We start from the raw sequence: 16,575 nt of genomic DNA, 5'->3' as shown, positions 1-16,575 counted from the left end.
AGAGCGAAAAAAGCGATATAAATTAAATCAATGTAAAGTATATGAACAAAAAATATCAGTCGTCTAATGGTAAAGCCCCTTTAATGCCAAGGAACATACCCGGATTTGACTCCAAGTTCCTATGGAACATATAGAATGCAAGTCCGATTTTTTTTTTTTTTTTTGGTTTAAACAAGAGGAACTTGACGAAAAAGAAGCAGGGAGGGAGAAATATAGGCCTGAGGAATGATTTAACGATTAATGTCACAAAGGTTTATGAGTTTGTACGCTGTTTGTATAAAAAAATACATAGAGACCAAATTTGATAAGTTTTTGGATAGTTAAAGGGTAAAGCCGTAAGATATAGTTAAGGAATCGTTTTAGGCACTGGTCTTAGATAGGGACCATTTATGGCCTTTTCTCCATAAGTTTGGTCAATAATTATAGGGGTTTAAAAGAGTAGACTAGATCAAGTCAAAAGTGTGTGGATGTAAAAAACTGGAACAAGTACAGAGCTACACTCTGCATAAAAAGGCAGTGAAACATTGATTTAGCATAGTAGAAAATCCCCATTTGTAAATACACTCTCTCCATAGTCGTCTCTCTCATCAATACTACTTTACTGTAAATCGATATTAGCGAGTTGACTTAGTTTGACATGGAGGCGATTCTTGGGCCTGAATTTGAAAACTTTCTCTCCGAGGCACCTGAAACCGTTCTACTTATCGTGGAGGCGATTCCTGGGCCTGACTCCGAGGCATTTGAAAACTTTCTCGAGCCATTTGAAACCTTTCTCTCCCATCTAATAGAGAGACGATTGAAGGCTCAGATCATATTCTACATAATGAAACAGAAATACCCCGACACCCTTGCTCTTAAAACAGTTAACCTTCTCAGTTCTTCCCAAGCCAACATTGATTCTCGTACGAAGTGTGCTGAACTCCTTTCCAACTTACTTAATGATGATGACTTATGCACTTGGCACAATCTAAGCATCTTCACTCAGTCTGCCATCAAATCTTTCCTTCTTAATCCTATCATCAATTTGGACGAATCACAATTCATCAACAAATGCCGCTGTTATACCATTTATTGCTTGCGTGCTTCACTTCTCCAAGACAACAAATGGCCTGAATTATTGCCATTGTTGTATCAATTCCTCACTGATTCGGCTTCAAACAATTACCTTAAAAAGTTTGCTTTTCGTATGTTTGCTGAACTACCTGAGGGCATAGGTGAAACAATAGTAGTCCCTTCGGCAAAGACTTTGCACTCACTATTCCGTACTACACTGAATGATGATACCATTGATCTAAATGTCAGGATCACAGCTGTGAGCGCTGTGATCAGATTCATTCAGCATATGCCGAGTTCAAATGAAAAGGAGCGCTTTCAGTATTTGTTGCCGGGAATGATGAAGACGTTGACTGACGCATATTTGAGCAAAGGTGAGGTTGCAGACGAGCAGGCCCTGAAACATTTTATAGAGTTGGCCAAGGATGAGCCTAGGTTCTTTAGAAGTCAGCTTGTGGATGTGGTATCCACCATGTTTGAGATAGCAGAGGCTGAGACATTGGAAGAGCGGACGAGGCACTTGGCAGTTGAGTTTTTGATAACATTGGTTGAGGCGAAGAAGAGGGCCCCAGGCATGATGAAGAGGGTCCCCTTGTTTATTAGCAAATGTTTCGCGATGTTATTGAAGTTATTACTAGATATTGAGGATGCTTGGCATAGTGTCGAGACTGATGTGTTCGGGCCTACAAGTAACTTCGAAGTTGGCTGGATGGGTTTAGGCCGGTTTTCTTGTGCCTTAGGAGGTAAGTCTATTGCTCATGTTGCCATGGAGCAACTGTCTGCTTACTCGGATGCGCCAGAATGGGAGAAGCGCCATGCAGCTCTCATCGCATTTGTTCGTATTGCTGAAGGCTGCTCAAAGGTACAACAATTGTCCTACTTGTGGATTAATTATGACTATGGTTTGGTTATAACGCATACTATTTCAACTCGTAGCATTTAAGAGGTGCATTTAGTGGCAACCTGCCTAAATTTATCAAATAACTAGTAAATTGACCCGCGCGCGGTTATTACAACCTCATTAAACTTATAAAATGACGTTTTTATTTAAACTTGAATACTAAGTGAAAAAGTCATTTTTGACCCGTTCTCTTCACAATTGTTTATTTTTAATGTATTCAAATATTTTTCACTTGTTCTCTGCTCAATTGTATAGTTTTAATGTATTCAAATACTTTTAACAAAACTTATGAGAGCTTTAGTTGTAAATATACTATCCGTAATTTCTATTGTTTTGAGAAAAATTACAAAAGTATTGTTTCATTTTATTTCAATCTTCTATATAATTGTTAAAACTGCATGTTATCTTCTATATATTATATTTTAATTCCTCATACAATTAATGCTTTGACAAAACAAATTAATAGTGTAAGCGAATACACTTGCTGGAATACATAATATTCTTCAATTTAATTAATACATATTTAATTGTTTCCTTAAAAGGTTAAATATTTTAATTTTATAGCTCTCATATTTTATCGTGTCAAAAAAATAATAATGGAGAAATCATGATGTGTCAATTTTCCCAACAAACTCAATATAGTTTGTTGAAGAAAACAAAGCTCATCATCAAAGGATCGATGTGATGTAGCGGATGGGCTGCTCCTCCATAAAAAAACTTTATCGATCCATAAGATGTATGCATTGAACTTTATTTCTGCCTCTCACTCCCAAAAAATTGGGAGAAATATGTGGACAAAAACCATTGGCTTTTTGCGCGAAAATTAAATTTATCTCAATATAGTTTTTTATCCTTCAATACTGTCATAGGATTAAATTTTTTGTTCCAAAGGTAAGGAGTAAACAATGAAAGAGATGCTAATAGAATGTCAGGATATGTATCAATTGAAATGCTCATAGAATGTCAGGATATATATACCAATAAAGACACATATATATATATTTGCGAGTCCAATTGTGCATAATAATTTTGCAGAGAACGAATCTCGCAATTTAAAGTTTCCTTAGTTATAAAAACTGAAAAGGCAACGCAATATTTTAAAGATTCATGTAATTTCACAAAAAATTAGTAGTAAAAAAATAAAAAGAAAGAATGTAATTTCAAAAGTACGCTAATACAAACTGAATTTAATCTTTATTTTCTTTTGTTTCTCTTGTTCATTTACTACGTACTGTATTCTTTTTTGCTCTTTTGTCTTTCCATCTTCTTTTTTTTTTGTTTTTTTTTTTTTTTTTTTTTTTTTTTGGCCTTCATATCTCTTCTTCTTACCACAGCCATTGTTTCACCAAATATTAAAAAAAAAAAATCCAATAAACACACTAAACATTAGAAACGTACGCCACAAAGTAGAAAAAGACATCTTGATTAATAAGTAATAACTTTTTCATCACCCTCCACATAAAATTTAAACCCAAAAAGGGTAAAAAAAAAACAAAGGCAGTATATCTCAGAATTCAACTCTCAAGTATGAAGAGATGAGAGAAAAGATTAATTTGTGAGCTCTGATTTTGTTCATCAAAAGAATATAATTTTACTATCGTTATGCAATCTCAAGAACCTACCGAAATGTTTGTATGGGAGAATCGGGCGGCGTATGTCCTTTGTTATCACTGTTGCCACCTTCATAGGCTAATCGGGCGGCGTATGTCCTTCCATATGCTGTTATTTTTAATAGTGAAGAGAGGAATTTTGAAATTATAACGTAGCACGCAAACGAGAAGAAGTAAGAAAGGGTTGGATTGGAATTGGAGTAACGGTTTAGTGTATAAATGAGAAGAATTAAGAAAATCGTTGATTTAGAATTGAAGTGGCTATTGGGTTTCTCAAACTGACATTGATCATTCAAACGGTTGTTCTGCAGTTGAAGTAACTATTGGGTTTTTAAAAATAGCATAAATTGGGAAAAGTAGGGGAGAAACTCAAAAAGCTGAGTAAAAAGATAAATGAACTTCCTGGATTTAGAGAGTGCGTGGCAATTAAAAACATTACGCAATTATAATATATATAGATTTGCCCAAAGTCCCCTATTGTATATTTTAAAGCTCATCTCTTTGATTTATTTATTTTTGGATTTAGTGATTACCTTGAATTAATGGCTTCTTTCCTCTTATAGATGTGCAGCTTGCCATGCAATTTGGCGGTTTTCGTATGACTTCTCTCCGCATTTGCAAGAAAAATACCATAACCAAGTATTCGTTGCATTAGCTGCAGCTATGGATGATTCTTATCCACGAGTGCAGGTTTGTCCTACCGTCTATGAGTCCTGCAAGTTTCCTACAAAACAATTGCAAGCTAAAACAAGACTAGTTTATCATTGATATATGAAACAATCAGCCATAAGCCCTTTAATTGTTATTTAAACAAATATTGGTAGGAGTAAATGTTAATTGTTAATGCTAATATTTAGTGGAAATATTGTTATCTGAATAAAGTAGGGCGTGATGACAAAATTAGTTGTCAAAATAAAATTTGAGTGGAAATATAATTATATGAATAAAATAGGGCGTGATGACAAAGTACTGTGAGTATGGATTTATTTTTGCCTAAAATTCTTACAGATTTAGTTGAAATTTTTGTGAGGAATTACCTACAGATTTTTCTCAAGAAAATTCCTCCTTTTATAATTTTTTACCAAACAATTCTTGCTAATTTTTTATATTTCATGCGGAAATATCCGCAAGTAGTTGCATGCGGAATAAAAATCCCCATGTAATTTACCTGGGGAAATATGAATCCGCAGGTAATAATTACTAGCGAAGGTTTTTCCTTCGTTTTTTTTTTTGCAGGAAAATGCTCATGAAACTACATTACCTGCGGATTTTTCTGTATAATCCCCAAGAAAATCCCTACGTAATTTGCATTTTTCTAGTAGTGCACTATAGTTTGAGATGCAAGAAAACGTTTTAATTTATAAGAAAACATATGTAAGGGATCATTGATAATGCTTGATACAATAATGAAAGTAATTTTTCAAGGAAAATGTATATTCAAGGTTAAAACTGTAGAGAAATGTAGCAGAAGAAAAGTAAATTCGGGAAACCTTCTGCTATCCCAAGATCATTAACTAAGATCGGATGATTCAACTAAAGAAGAGGAAGCTTTGGAAAGTAAGTGTTTACTTGAATTGCTTTGAAGTGGGTTGTGTTGGGTTGATTACAAATGACTAAGGCCACCCCTATTTATACTTGTGTAGGGATGGTTCTAGATAGAATTATCTAGATATATCTACAAAATATCTAGTTAGTCTTATCTTCTAACACTACTCTATATATTATTCTAGGATGTAGATAATTCTATCCTCTACAAATATCTAAGTGTCTAGAATTTCTAGACATTTCCTAAGTATAGATATCAAAGCTATTATAATACAACTTTCTAGCAACTCTTCTAGATATCAATGATATTTATTCTTCCAAAAAATTAACTTTAATTTTTCACACTCCCCTTTAAAGTAATTTTTTGGAAGCTATCCTGAACTTGTTGTGGAAGAACTCAGACGAAGCTTTTGAGCGTGTCTTGGTGAAGATCTCAATAATATTTTCTCGACACTTCTTCCTTCTTCAAATGGTGATGATTTTTCGCTAATAATTGGGCCTCCAAAGAAACATGAATATGTCTTGATAAAATTTTCATCTCTCTTACAGCCAGACTTGACAATATTTCTTTTTGGCCTTTGCGAACCACGTGAATCATCTTCATCTTGAGTTTCACATTCTTGAGTTTCGTACTCCTCCTTTCTCTTAGCTCCTTGACAATTGTGTTATTTGGAGAAGCACCTGAGTCGGTGACGATCTGAACATTAATTTCCTGCGAAGACTCACTACCACCATAGGATCCACCACCAGATTCCCTTTTCAGCTCCTCAATGAACCTTGTCGACCTTCGCAGCATCCGGAACCATATTATCCGTCTCTCTATGAAATTAAACCTTCAAGGTCTACCTCTTCATTTATTTGACCGTCGGCTTCTCCATCTGCTTCCAGTATTTGATCTGAGCTAGTGATTGACTCTGATATGGCGAGATGATTGACTAGAGACTTCAACTTCCACCACAACTCGCTCAATGCTTTCTCCAGAATGGTTACCATTGCCATATATAGTTTCAAACACTTCATGCTCAGATTCTACTTCAACATCCTTTACATCCAGACTTTTATTTCCAATTTCAGGATCTGCTTCGTTGATTTCCTCGGTAGCAGCTACCACGTCACTAGTCTGAACGTCTTTGGAATCTTCTTGCTTTTGTTGATGAAACCAATGCTTTCTTTCTCCACATGATGGACTATATTATCTCCTGAATCCACGATCCGGTCTTTTCGAAATTGAGGCGAGGCTAAGGCATCTCTTGCTCGAGTCTCGGCTACGAAGCACCTTCCCCGCTTATTCTTCTTCTTCAACTTTCTCGGTTTGAGCCATGTGAGCTTTCTTTGGCCTAAACCAAATATTTTTATCTGTCCTACTTCACTACATCGGTAACACGACAGACTTCTTACCATAATGATTAGAAGAATCATCTTTCGTTCGACGAGCTCGAACCTCATGGAATTGAGAATGTGTCATATCTCTTGAGCCACTCTCGCTCTTGTCTTCCTTTAAAATTCCTCTTGTTAGCAACAAGAGCATTTCCTTCCCTTCTTTTGATAGACACACTAGCCATCTATTTGGCTAGTAGCTCTGTGATGATAAAAGATTCTCAAACTCCTCCAAGGATGGTTGTTGAGCCCATCCCAACCGATGTAACAAAAGGAATATATTCTTTCTTCAAACCATGAATGATAATTCTTCTCATTCGTGCTTCAGAGATAGCCTCATCCGGATTTAACAATGAGATCTCTGAACATAAGTTCTTAATCTTCAAAAAATACTCGGCAATAGAAAGATTACCTTGAATGGTGTTGGATAATTCATTCTCCAAGATTTGTAGCCGCGCTTTATCCTTCTTATTGAACAAACGATCAAGGGTCCTCCAAATTTCATGAGCTGATTTGCACCTTATAATATGATCAAACAAGTTGTGAGAGGTGGACCTCTTCAGGAGGAACTCCGCCTTCACATTAATTTGCTTCCATTTCTTGTATGCGATGCTATTTTCTGGTCCGTCAATAGGAGGACTTATTACTACTAAATGTCAGGGGAGGTATCTAAAGTGTACCCTTAAACTACTTATTTGATAGATGCGACATTACTTCTCCATTCAGTTGTTGATGCCAACTAATTTTCTCCTTTTACTCTTTGGCATTTTCATAGGCAATTGCCGCATATGCTCTCGGCGCCTTCGGTGAGACCGGCAAGCCAGAATTTTTGATACCTCACCTAGGTGGATTAATTGAGAAACTGCTTGTACTTATAAAGGTGTGCAAATATAGAGGCAAAAAAATTACAGAGGAATTTCACTGCTCACAAGTGTGGAAGAAACTAATTTTTTTTTTTTCGTTGAAATGCAGAATGACAAACAAATTGTCCAAGAAAAAGCATTACATGCAATCGGTTCTACAGCTGATTCTGTTAAGGTATTAACTGGTGCATTTTTTTTCAACTCAATTATATTTGTACCTATATTATGAATCATGAAGGCTAATATATTATACGCCAATAGGAGCACTTCGGAACCTGCTATGACACTGTCATGCCACACTTGAAAACTGTCCTGAGAAACGCAGATCTTCAATCTAATCTCATTCTTCTTCCCCCTGCAATGGAGTGCATAAGCAGCGTTGTGAGAGCTGTTGGCAGAGAGAAATTTAGAGATGACGAAAAGCAGGTCTTCTACTAATAATTATACCCGGTGGATCCAGTACATATCTTCTTTAGTTCCGTAATCATGGCTTGGTTTTTGTTTTATTACAAAGTAGGTCAATTTTCACAGCAAGATAATGGCAGGGATATCTTTCCTCATATCAATTCTATTTTGGTTTCCCTCTTGCCATTTTCTTTCACTGGTCATTTCTCAACATGAAGCTTAATTACTTTTCATTTGTTTCCTTTTTTGTTGATGTTGTTGTCATTAAAGGTTATGGAAATGCTTATGTCATTACAAGCAAAGGTGGATGATCCAACTATTACTATAGACATGCTATATGTATGTGTTAATCACTTGATTTTAAGATCATAATTGCTTTCTAGATGGGCCTCTCTTTATTTTCGTTATTTCATCACAGGCATGTGGTAGAATTTGCGACTGCATGGGGAAGGATTTTCTTCCTTATATGAATGTAGTCATGCCCATCTTATTTCATTGTGCTCAACTTAATAGGTAAGCTTTTATCATTGAGGTTTGACTTTTTTCCGTAATTTGTGAAGTTCATTTAGATTTCTTCTTCTTTTATTTTATTTAGTTATATAGTTGACCTACATTGGGTATAAAAGGCATCCAAAGTGTTTTATAAATATCGTACTTAAGGTTATCAATTGGACGCTCAAATTCTTCCAAATACTATCAGAGAGCCAACTCTTGACAAGTCCATTCTCACAAATGTCTATCGGTGTTAAAGTCCAAGGTTGAAATCCAAAATCCAGTTACACATGCTAGAGGTGTTGAGGAAAATTAATCTTGGGTCTAACTCAACTCTATCTTTTTTTACTGCTTGGTTGGAAACAAGTCATTCCGGGATAACTTATCTTGGGATTAATTATTTCTACTCCCCACAAGTGATAAAATAACACTATTAAATCCTGAGATTAGTTATCGCGATTTTATTCCAACCAAACGTGGGATATACTCATCTTAAATATAATTACTATTATTTATCCTTATTCGTTGTACCAAATGACCCTAAAAGCCTACGTTGCTCGAGTGATTGCCCACGAATAGATAAAGTGAAAGAAATGAACTTAAACACAAGAAAATATAAAAAAATATGAGGCAGAATGTAGCTAAAAACATGTACTTCGAGCCGCCGGTCAGATACAAAGATAGTAAAAATGAATTACGCAAGATTAAGTTAGATGTCTGAAACGAATATGCAAAAAATTTCAAATAAATGAGATATAATATGTTATAGTACTATTTTAATTATTTTATTTTTCTAATAAATATATAATTATATATCATATGTCTTTAATATTCTCTAATCAATTAAATTTCAAAGCTTCGGATGTGCCACAGTTCAAACAAAAGTCCAGAATTGAGGAATGATATTTTGATAATTCTAGTACCAATCAAGGGGCGAAAATCCACACTACAGCAAGCTGCCCACTGTTAGACCCAAAACACGAAGTGATCATCCTCTAACTGCCGGTTTAATTCGTTGGGAGAAACCTTTTCCCCTTCATATAACATTCTTTCAAATCTCTATTCAGTTCATTCACATCGATGCGAGTGATGTTCACACTCTTAACTAACATTAAGTGCTCAACAGGTTCATCCTTAGTTGAAGTGCCTAAATTGAATTATGTGACAAGTTCAAGTGGCTAAATATGTATTCAGCCTTAATTAAATAATTACTTCTATTGGATATGATTGATTTCTCGTACAATCAAATCTTGCAGTAAAGAGACACTAGAGATGAAAGCTAAAGCCTGTAAAATGCTATGTGGGTATGCTCAAACATTGAAGGAAGACTTTTACCCATGGATTTCCCAGGTTGGCGTGAATGATCACCTGCGTGTTTTCTTTTTCTCATGTGCTTTCGAGAGAAGTCAAATTAAACAAGTGATATCAATTGCTTAATGTATGAAACAGGCCGTTTCAATCCTTGTTTCACTTCTGAAATTCTATACCCACAAATCTGTCAGGATATATGCTGTTTTAGGTGAGAATTCTCGTGATTTCATATATTTTTTTCCAGTTGTTGATGCAATTGATTATTTTTTGCTGTTTAAGCCATGCCCGCCCTGTTGCGTTCTGCTAAGCTGGCTGTTGAGAAAGGGGTTGCTCAAGACGAAAGTGAGTCATATTTCATGGAGTTGTCAGACCATATAATACTGGCTTTGGTTGAAGCTTTGCATAAGGTCCTTCTTAACATCAATACTTATGTTGTTTATTTTTCTTCCTTTTTTGGTGGGAGATTGCTTATGTTCGGTACCCGCAAGGGTGGCTCAGTTGGTTGAGCATGGGGCTTTCATAATGGAGGTCTCAGATTCGAAATCCCCTGCCTACGAAAGTAGAGGATTTGCTTTCTGGGTCGAGCTCGTCACACATGGCTTGCCTAGTGTGGGTTATCTCTTATGCGTAGTTTGCGGGCTATCGTACAGGAGTAGAGTTTACCCTGTGCGCACCCGAAGTGTAGCGGCTGCGAGGTTCCCTTGTCATAAAAAAAAAAAAATGCTTATGTTCGGTGCATTTGGATAATAAATAAGTGATATTTGATATGTTATCTCATGCAGGAGTCTGAGACAGAAATGTGTGTAGTCATGTTGAGCGAATTGGACGATTGTCTGCAGGTTGGTTTATGTTTAATACGGTTTCTTTAATCTTGTTGATCCAAGTTTGCAGGTTGAACTTTTTAAATATGATCAAAATATTGGCCTATACATTCCCACAGAGTAAATAATTCCAACTTAAGGTCACTCTAAATCTATGGCCCTATTTCTGTTCCTTCAGTAGAGATCTAAACACATCATTCGTCCAAACTCATATCAGTTATATTAAGTTGCTACATGGGTATAAAGCTAAGTACAACTCTTATATAGAGGAGAAGGGTACAAAGAGCAATCACTTGCATTGCCTAATATATATGCAGGAGATCAACTAAAGTATAAGCTCCTTAGTTAATTTATACCTACAGACTAAAACATGGTTAAACCAATAGAATGCTTAAAATTTGCGTGTGCAATTAAATTTACTATAGATAGCGCAGTAGCCAAAGTTTTCTTGACATGACTAGGCAAGACTGGCGAGTCTGACAAACATCTTATTAACTTTGTTTTAGCTTGGCTCCATAGAGAAAAACTTCCTTTCAGATAATCCATGTTAAGACAAGTTACGGCTATTATTAATAATGTATCATTAATAGTGTCAAAACAAGGAACAGCAAAAGCAGCAGCAGGTAAGTTAGAATGGCACAGAAATGTTTCTGCTATTGTGATCCTTTTGTGTCTTCTTTCAGATTTGTGGACCACTTCTCAATGAAGGTCAGGTTCGTAGCATCGTGGATGAGATAAAGCATGTCATCACAGACAGTTCAAGTAGAAAACAAGAACTCAGAGAGAGAGAGAAAATGGAAGATTTCGATGATGAGGAAGCTGAGTTGTTGACGAAGGAAAGCAATCAGGAAGAAAGAGTTTTCTATAATGTATGTTTTATATAAGAATGCAGAAGCACACCGTTTTGTCTTTCTACTAGCATTTCAATTTGAATCTACTATTATTAGCCAATCATTCTATCCTTTTTATTAGGTCCGCTATATATTGGGCAAATTGATCGGAACTTTCAAGGCTTCTTTCCTGCCTTTCCTTGATGAGTTGTCAACATATTTGTTACCTATGTGGGTAAGTTATAACCAATATAGTCGTAACCTTCTAGTTTGTTTTTCATTATATTCATTTTTTCTTGATTTTATGAAGGCCAAGGAGAAAACACCTAATGAAAGATGTACACCTACTTTAATCTTTAATGTCCTTGTGGAGGAGGGGTGTCCTGAAGCAGCTCTAAAGTAGGTTTATTTTGTATGAGCATTCCTTAAATAGGTTCCCAGATTTGATAGTTACTTCCTATACAAATTAGGTACTATGATGTATGTCTTCCTTCGATTTTGGATGCAAGCGATGACGAAGACCCAATAGTTAGACAGGTTTGTACATTTTAGTGGTAATAGCTTTAAGTTGCATTCGCTATTTGTGCTTATGCTGATGTCATGTTCAGAGTGCTCTTTATGGACTTGGTCTTTGGGCGGAATATGACCGTTCTTCTTTCAAACCTTTTGTTGGAGGTATGATATTGTTGAATGTGATATTGAGACCCTTATCATCATGAGAAAGGGACAAGAAGTGATATGTGTTTGTATTTCCTTAACCTTGTGAACTGAACCAGAGGCTTTGTCAAGGATCAATGTAGTGATAATGCATTTACGTGCTCTTGAACCTGAGAATGTAAAGGCATATGATAATGCTGTTTCTGCGCTTGGTAAGATATGTCAGTTTCATGGGGAAAGTTTCGACTCAGCCCAGGTATGTGCTTTTATTTGTTTTATGTATTCTTATACCTTCAGTTCATAAATATGCTTGAGTTGGGCATTCCAGAATCTCAGTTAAAATTTTGGGTACTTCATTGCATGTGTTAAATAATTTGAGAAATGTCATAATGTTTGGATCACTCTTTTTTTTTTTTTTTTTTTTTTTTTTTTTTTTTTTGCAATACTAATGTACAGGGATTTTAAAATCTAAAGTCCGTAAGTCACTGAACATCCATAAAAACAATTGCCTAAAAGACTACGTAGGAATATAGTCGTCGATGCTTTGTTTAACCAAGCATATAGCTAGAGATCTACAAGTGTTTCCTATAATTCCTTTCTGGTTTATTTATTTGCTTTATCCTGAGTCGAAAGGCGTTTAGTTAAGCTAGCGAGGACTTTTCTATAAGTGACTTAATTTGATTAATGATATTGTAGTCTATTTTGCTTGTAGTTTCCTCATAATTCTTATTCCAAGTCATTTTGGTAGGCTATTCCAACTTGGTTGAATTGCCTGCCTATAAAAGCGGACTTGGAGGAAGCCAAAGATGTTCATAAACAGTTGTGTTCAATGATCGAAAGGTACTGGATTGGTTTGCTCTCGTCTTTATACTCATTTGTTCTGGATTGTTTTTGTTTGTTAGGAATATAATTTTGATTGTTCTAAAATTACTAGATGCATGTTGGTGTTATCTAAGTTCCTTCTCTTTTGTATTGTCTATGTACATTATTATATTTTCATGAAGGTCAAGTTCATAGTGAGGGTATGAAAGCATTTACTAGTATGAGTTTAGAATTGTCCTTTAGCACCAATATAAACCCCCTTTGTAATGTTATTATGTAAGAGTGAAGTTTTATAATGATATGAAGTGAGCAGAATGTTTATCTCTCTCTTCCATCCTCTTTGTATCCTATGATATTATCAAGGTGCGCTTTATATTTCCTATATTGTTACCTTGGCATTGATCATTAAGGATGGTTACAGGGTAACAATGAAACCTGGTTCTTACTAATTGCATTAATGCTATTATATTTGCTTTTGGCAATTATTGATTTAAGTCATTGTAAAACCATAAAAGAGAACATTGCAAACGACAACAAATGATTAGAAACATTTTCTATTGATAAAATCGTAATTGTTCTTAATGGAAGAATGTATGTGTGCTACATGAATTTTGTAATTTCAGATATTCGGGAAAACTAAACAAAACACATTTCCAAACAAAATGTATGAAGCTATATATTAATATTGTTGCAACTAGTTTACAAGTTAATGATAGCGCAGCTGGAACATCTTTGATAAATTTGGTACAGCAAAATTCCATTAGATGGTGAGACCATTTAATGCAGATGAATTGTTGACTTCTCTGATGTGGCACTGGCAGGGATATGACTTGACACAAATCATCTTGTTGCTCGTTTTCAATTAGCAACTTAAATGTTAACATGAAGTTTTGCAAACTCTAATATGTGTTGGCTACTGGTTGATCTAGGTCTCATATATTCACGCCTTTTTAGTTTTTACCGTTTACCAGATTTCTCACTCGCAGGTCATGCGGAGAACTTTTGGGTCCCAACTATCAATACCTTCCAAAAGTTGTTGCAATTCTCATAGAGGTTAGTTTGAGATTAGAACCTGTTTATGCTAAGCTAGATTGATATATAAAAATTTCTCGCATTGATTCTTATATTTATTTATGAAGAAAAATAAATATAATGTCTGCATATACTCTACCCTCCCCAGACCCCCCTTGTGGGATTACACTGGGTATGTTGTTGTTGTTGTTGTAAAAACATAGAAATCTCAAGGATTTACAGAAAAGTTTCTTTGTATTTTTTACTTGTGCTATATGTATTTTTCTTCTTATAAATCATTTGACAATCAGGCATGCTATCTCTAACAAGCAAAGCTAAAAAATGCAACCGCGTAGAAATACTTTGCAAATCTTGAATAAAAAAATGTTAGTTGGATGATTAACTTAACCTTGCCTTTTTATCTCAAATTCCATTTAGATAGCTTATTGATCTACCAACATGATTGTCTCATAATATATGTGGCCTTTTTATCAAAGTACTCTTTATGTATCTGTAGCTATTCAGTAACTGAGAGTTGCTTCTTCTGTAGGTTCTATGTGCTGGAGAGGTTCTTGCCACAGAAGAAACTGCAAAACATATGATTAATATTTTGAGGCATTTTCAGCACACATTTCCATCAGCCACGTGGGCATCGGCAGTTTCCTTATTATTGCCTCAACAGGAGATGGAGTTGGAATCCCTTTTATCACCTGAGGAAGATGTTAACATTTCAATCGATGCAATGAAGTTACTAGTCTTGTGAACTTGTGGGAGTCATTTAGCAGTGTATTCTTTCCTGACTTACTAATATGAAGCTGATGAAATGTAGTATTCAGCAAAATCAATTCCAAGTCAGATACTTTACTGTTGTACTTCTGAAATTGTAGAAGGAATTCTGAATTGCCTATACAAAAGTTTAAGCCCAAACCTTAGATACTGGGTCTAAAGTCTTGCAGAAGGTTTCACACAATTTCAACGGGAACTTCAGACAATAGACAAATGGTTGAAGTTGTAGAAGAAATTGAACGTATAAAAAAAAATTGCAGCGCTATGTGCAACAATTAACTAGTTAAAGTCGAGACATATTTAGTAGAGATTGTATTTGCTCCTGAAAACTGTTCTTACCCTAAATTCTGGTTTTTTTTTTTTTTTTTTTTTCTCTACGGAAGAAGACATATTTCATGGGCATAATACATAAACAGACATTCAAACTTGGTCTCAGCTGGCAAGTAAGCACTCCAACTTTGGGAGTACACATATAGATACTTTAACTTGTCCCCACCATGTCTCATGGACATTCGATGCTGACGTGGCAATTATGGAGGTGTCTAGATGATCATTTTGTAAGTTGGAGTGTTCAACCGACACAGTGGAGGCAAGTTAAGGTGTCTAAATGTGCATTCTCAAATTAGAGTGTTTAATTGCCAGCTGAGGCCAAGTTTGAGTGTCTATTTATGTATTATGCCTATTTTATACCATGTTAACTAGCTGTTATAAAAAGTGATCTGTCACACCCCAATCCTGATAGGACATGATGGGCACCCGACCCTTACTTAAAGTCGAGCGAACCCGCTGGTTCTCGTTATACTCATAATCTCAGAGGACTCTTAAGTCATGGAATGGAAGCTTTTCGTAAACATTCTTTTCGTCTTTCTCGAATCAAATAAAATCTGTAATCATATGAATCTGTAAAGTAATGCATAATGATACACCGGCTTAAATAGCCGCTTACAAGACTGACATACTACATACATGACTCTGTCTGCAAAGTCTCTAACATAAATCAATACACCATAACATAGATTCTCTGACTCGGCAACACTCCGGAAAGAAATGGAGCTCGCCAATCCAGCTGAAACATCTTCTAGCAATATCCACTACTCATCTGTATACACCGCGTGCGTACATGAAACGCAACGTCCACAAGAAGGGACGTCGCACGAATAATGTACCGAGTATGTAAGGCATGAGTAACAACATAACATAGATATGAAATTAACAAGGAATAAGAAAGATAACCGTACATCCGAATGCCTCGCGTATGTCATGCATGCTTAGCCTTTTAAAAAAAACATTTCAATACATATACATAGTAACATGCCCGCCATTAAGGCTGGGTGTCATATATATAGTATCATGCCCGCCATTAAGGCTCGGTGTCATATATATAGTATCATGCCCGGCCATTAAGGCTCGGTCTTATCATCATTAGCCCACGTCCGGGGCAATATCATAACATGTCCACTGCAGTGGTGTGCACATCTACGTGCTTGCCCGGCCGACTATAGCGCGGCGCGGTGTGAGAAAATACATACATATATATATATATATATATATATATATATAAAAAGCATGCATGAGAGCCAAGTAAAAGCCATAAGTACATCGGAGTGACGTAAGGTCGGTAACCTCCGATTATATTATGGAATAATCATCGTCGCTTTGTCTCACCTTGAAGGAACAATTATTGTAAGGTGAGACTATCAATGAAGAATAGCATTAGGAGAAAACATAGAATAAGATCATAAATCTCATAGGGCATCAATTCATATACTTTTGGAATCTTAAAAAGAATAGCCATCATCCATGAATAAAATTGAGACATCAAGAAATAGTTCAACATTCTTATATCGTCATTGAAATCATAAACTTGGAACCTTTAAACATGAAATCATTCTCATCATAGAAATATTCTCACCCTTGACATCATCGTTGTTATTGTAAAACATATTCATCATTCTTGTCATAAAAGCTTACGGAGTCATAAACCTCTGGTTTAGGAAATACGAACATTTTGGAAAACATTCATGAATTATTAGGAAGGGGTTATGCCTTGGAATCATGAACATCTAACTTTTGGAAATAAGGAGGCTATGA

General features: G+C 35.6%; 1 protein-coding gene across 1 annotated transcript; it reads left to right on the top strand.

Annotated features, from left to right (window-relative positions):
* Positions 1-715: 715 nt before the first annotated feature.
* Positions 716-14,772, top strand: LOC132034725 (uncharacterized; the record flags this gene model as incomplete). Its single annotated transcript, XM_059425089.1, has 21 exons — positions 716-1,985; positions 3,925-3,979; positions 4,128-4,254; positions 7,262-7,366; positions 7,459-7,524; positions 7,611-7,775; positions 8,025-8,093; positions 8,173-8,267; positions 9,503-9,596; positions 9,696-9,765; positions 9,837-9,964; positions 10,340-10,396; positions 11,062-11,247; positions 11,351-11,443; positions 11,519-11,607; positions 11,679-11,745; positions 11,817-11,883; positions 11,985-12,121; positions 12,614-12,705; positions 13,674-13,740; positions 14,249-14,772. Coding segments are annotated over 21 exons (3,312 nt in total), but the record flags the coding sequence as incomplete, so codon positions are not given.
* Positions 14,773-16,575: the final 1,803 nt, after the last annotated feature.

This window comes from Lycium ferocissimum, chromosome 10 (genome assembly GCF_029784015.1).
Source record: "Lycium ferocissimum isolate CSIRO_LF1 chromosome 10, AGI_CSIRO_Lferr_CH_V1, whole genome shotgun sequence".
In the NCBI taxonomy this organism is placed as follows: Eukaryota; Viridiplantae; Streptophyta; class Magnoliopsida; order Solanales; family Solanaceae; genus Lycium; species Lycium ferocissimum.
Note: the sequence above shows the minus strand (reverse complement) of the source record. Positions and strands in the feature narration are given on the sequence as shown.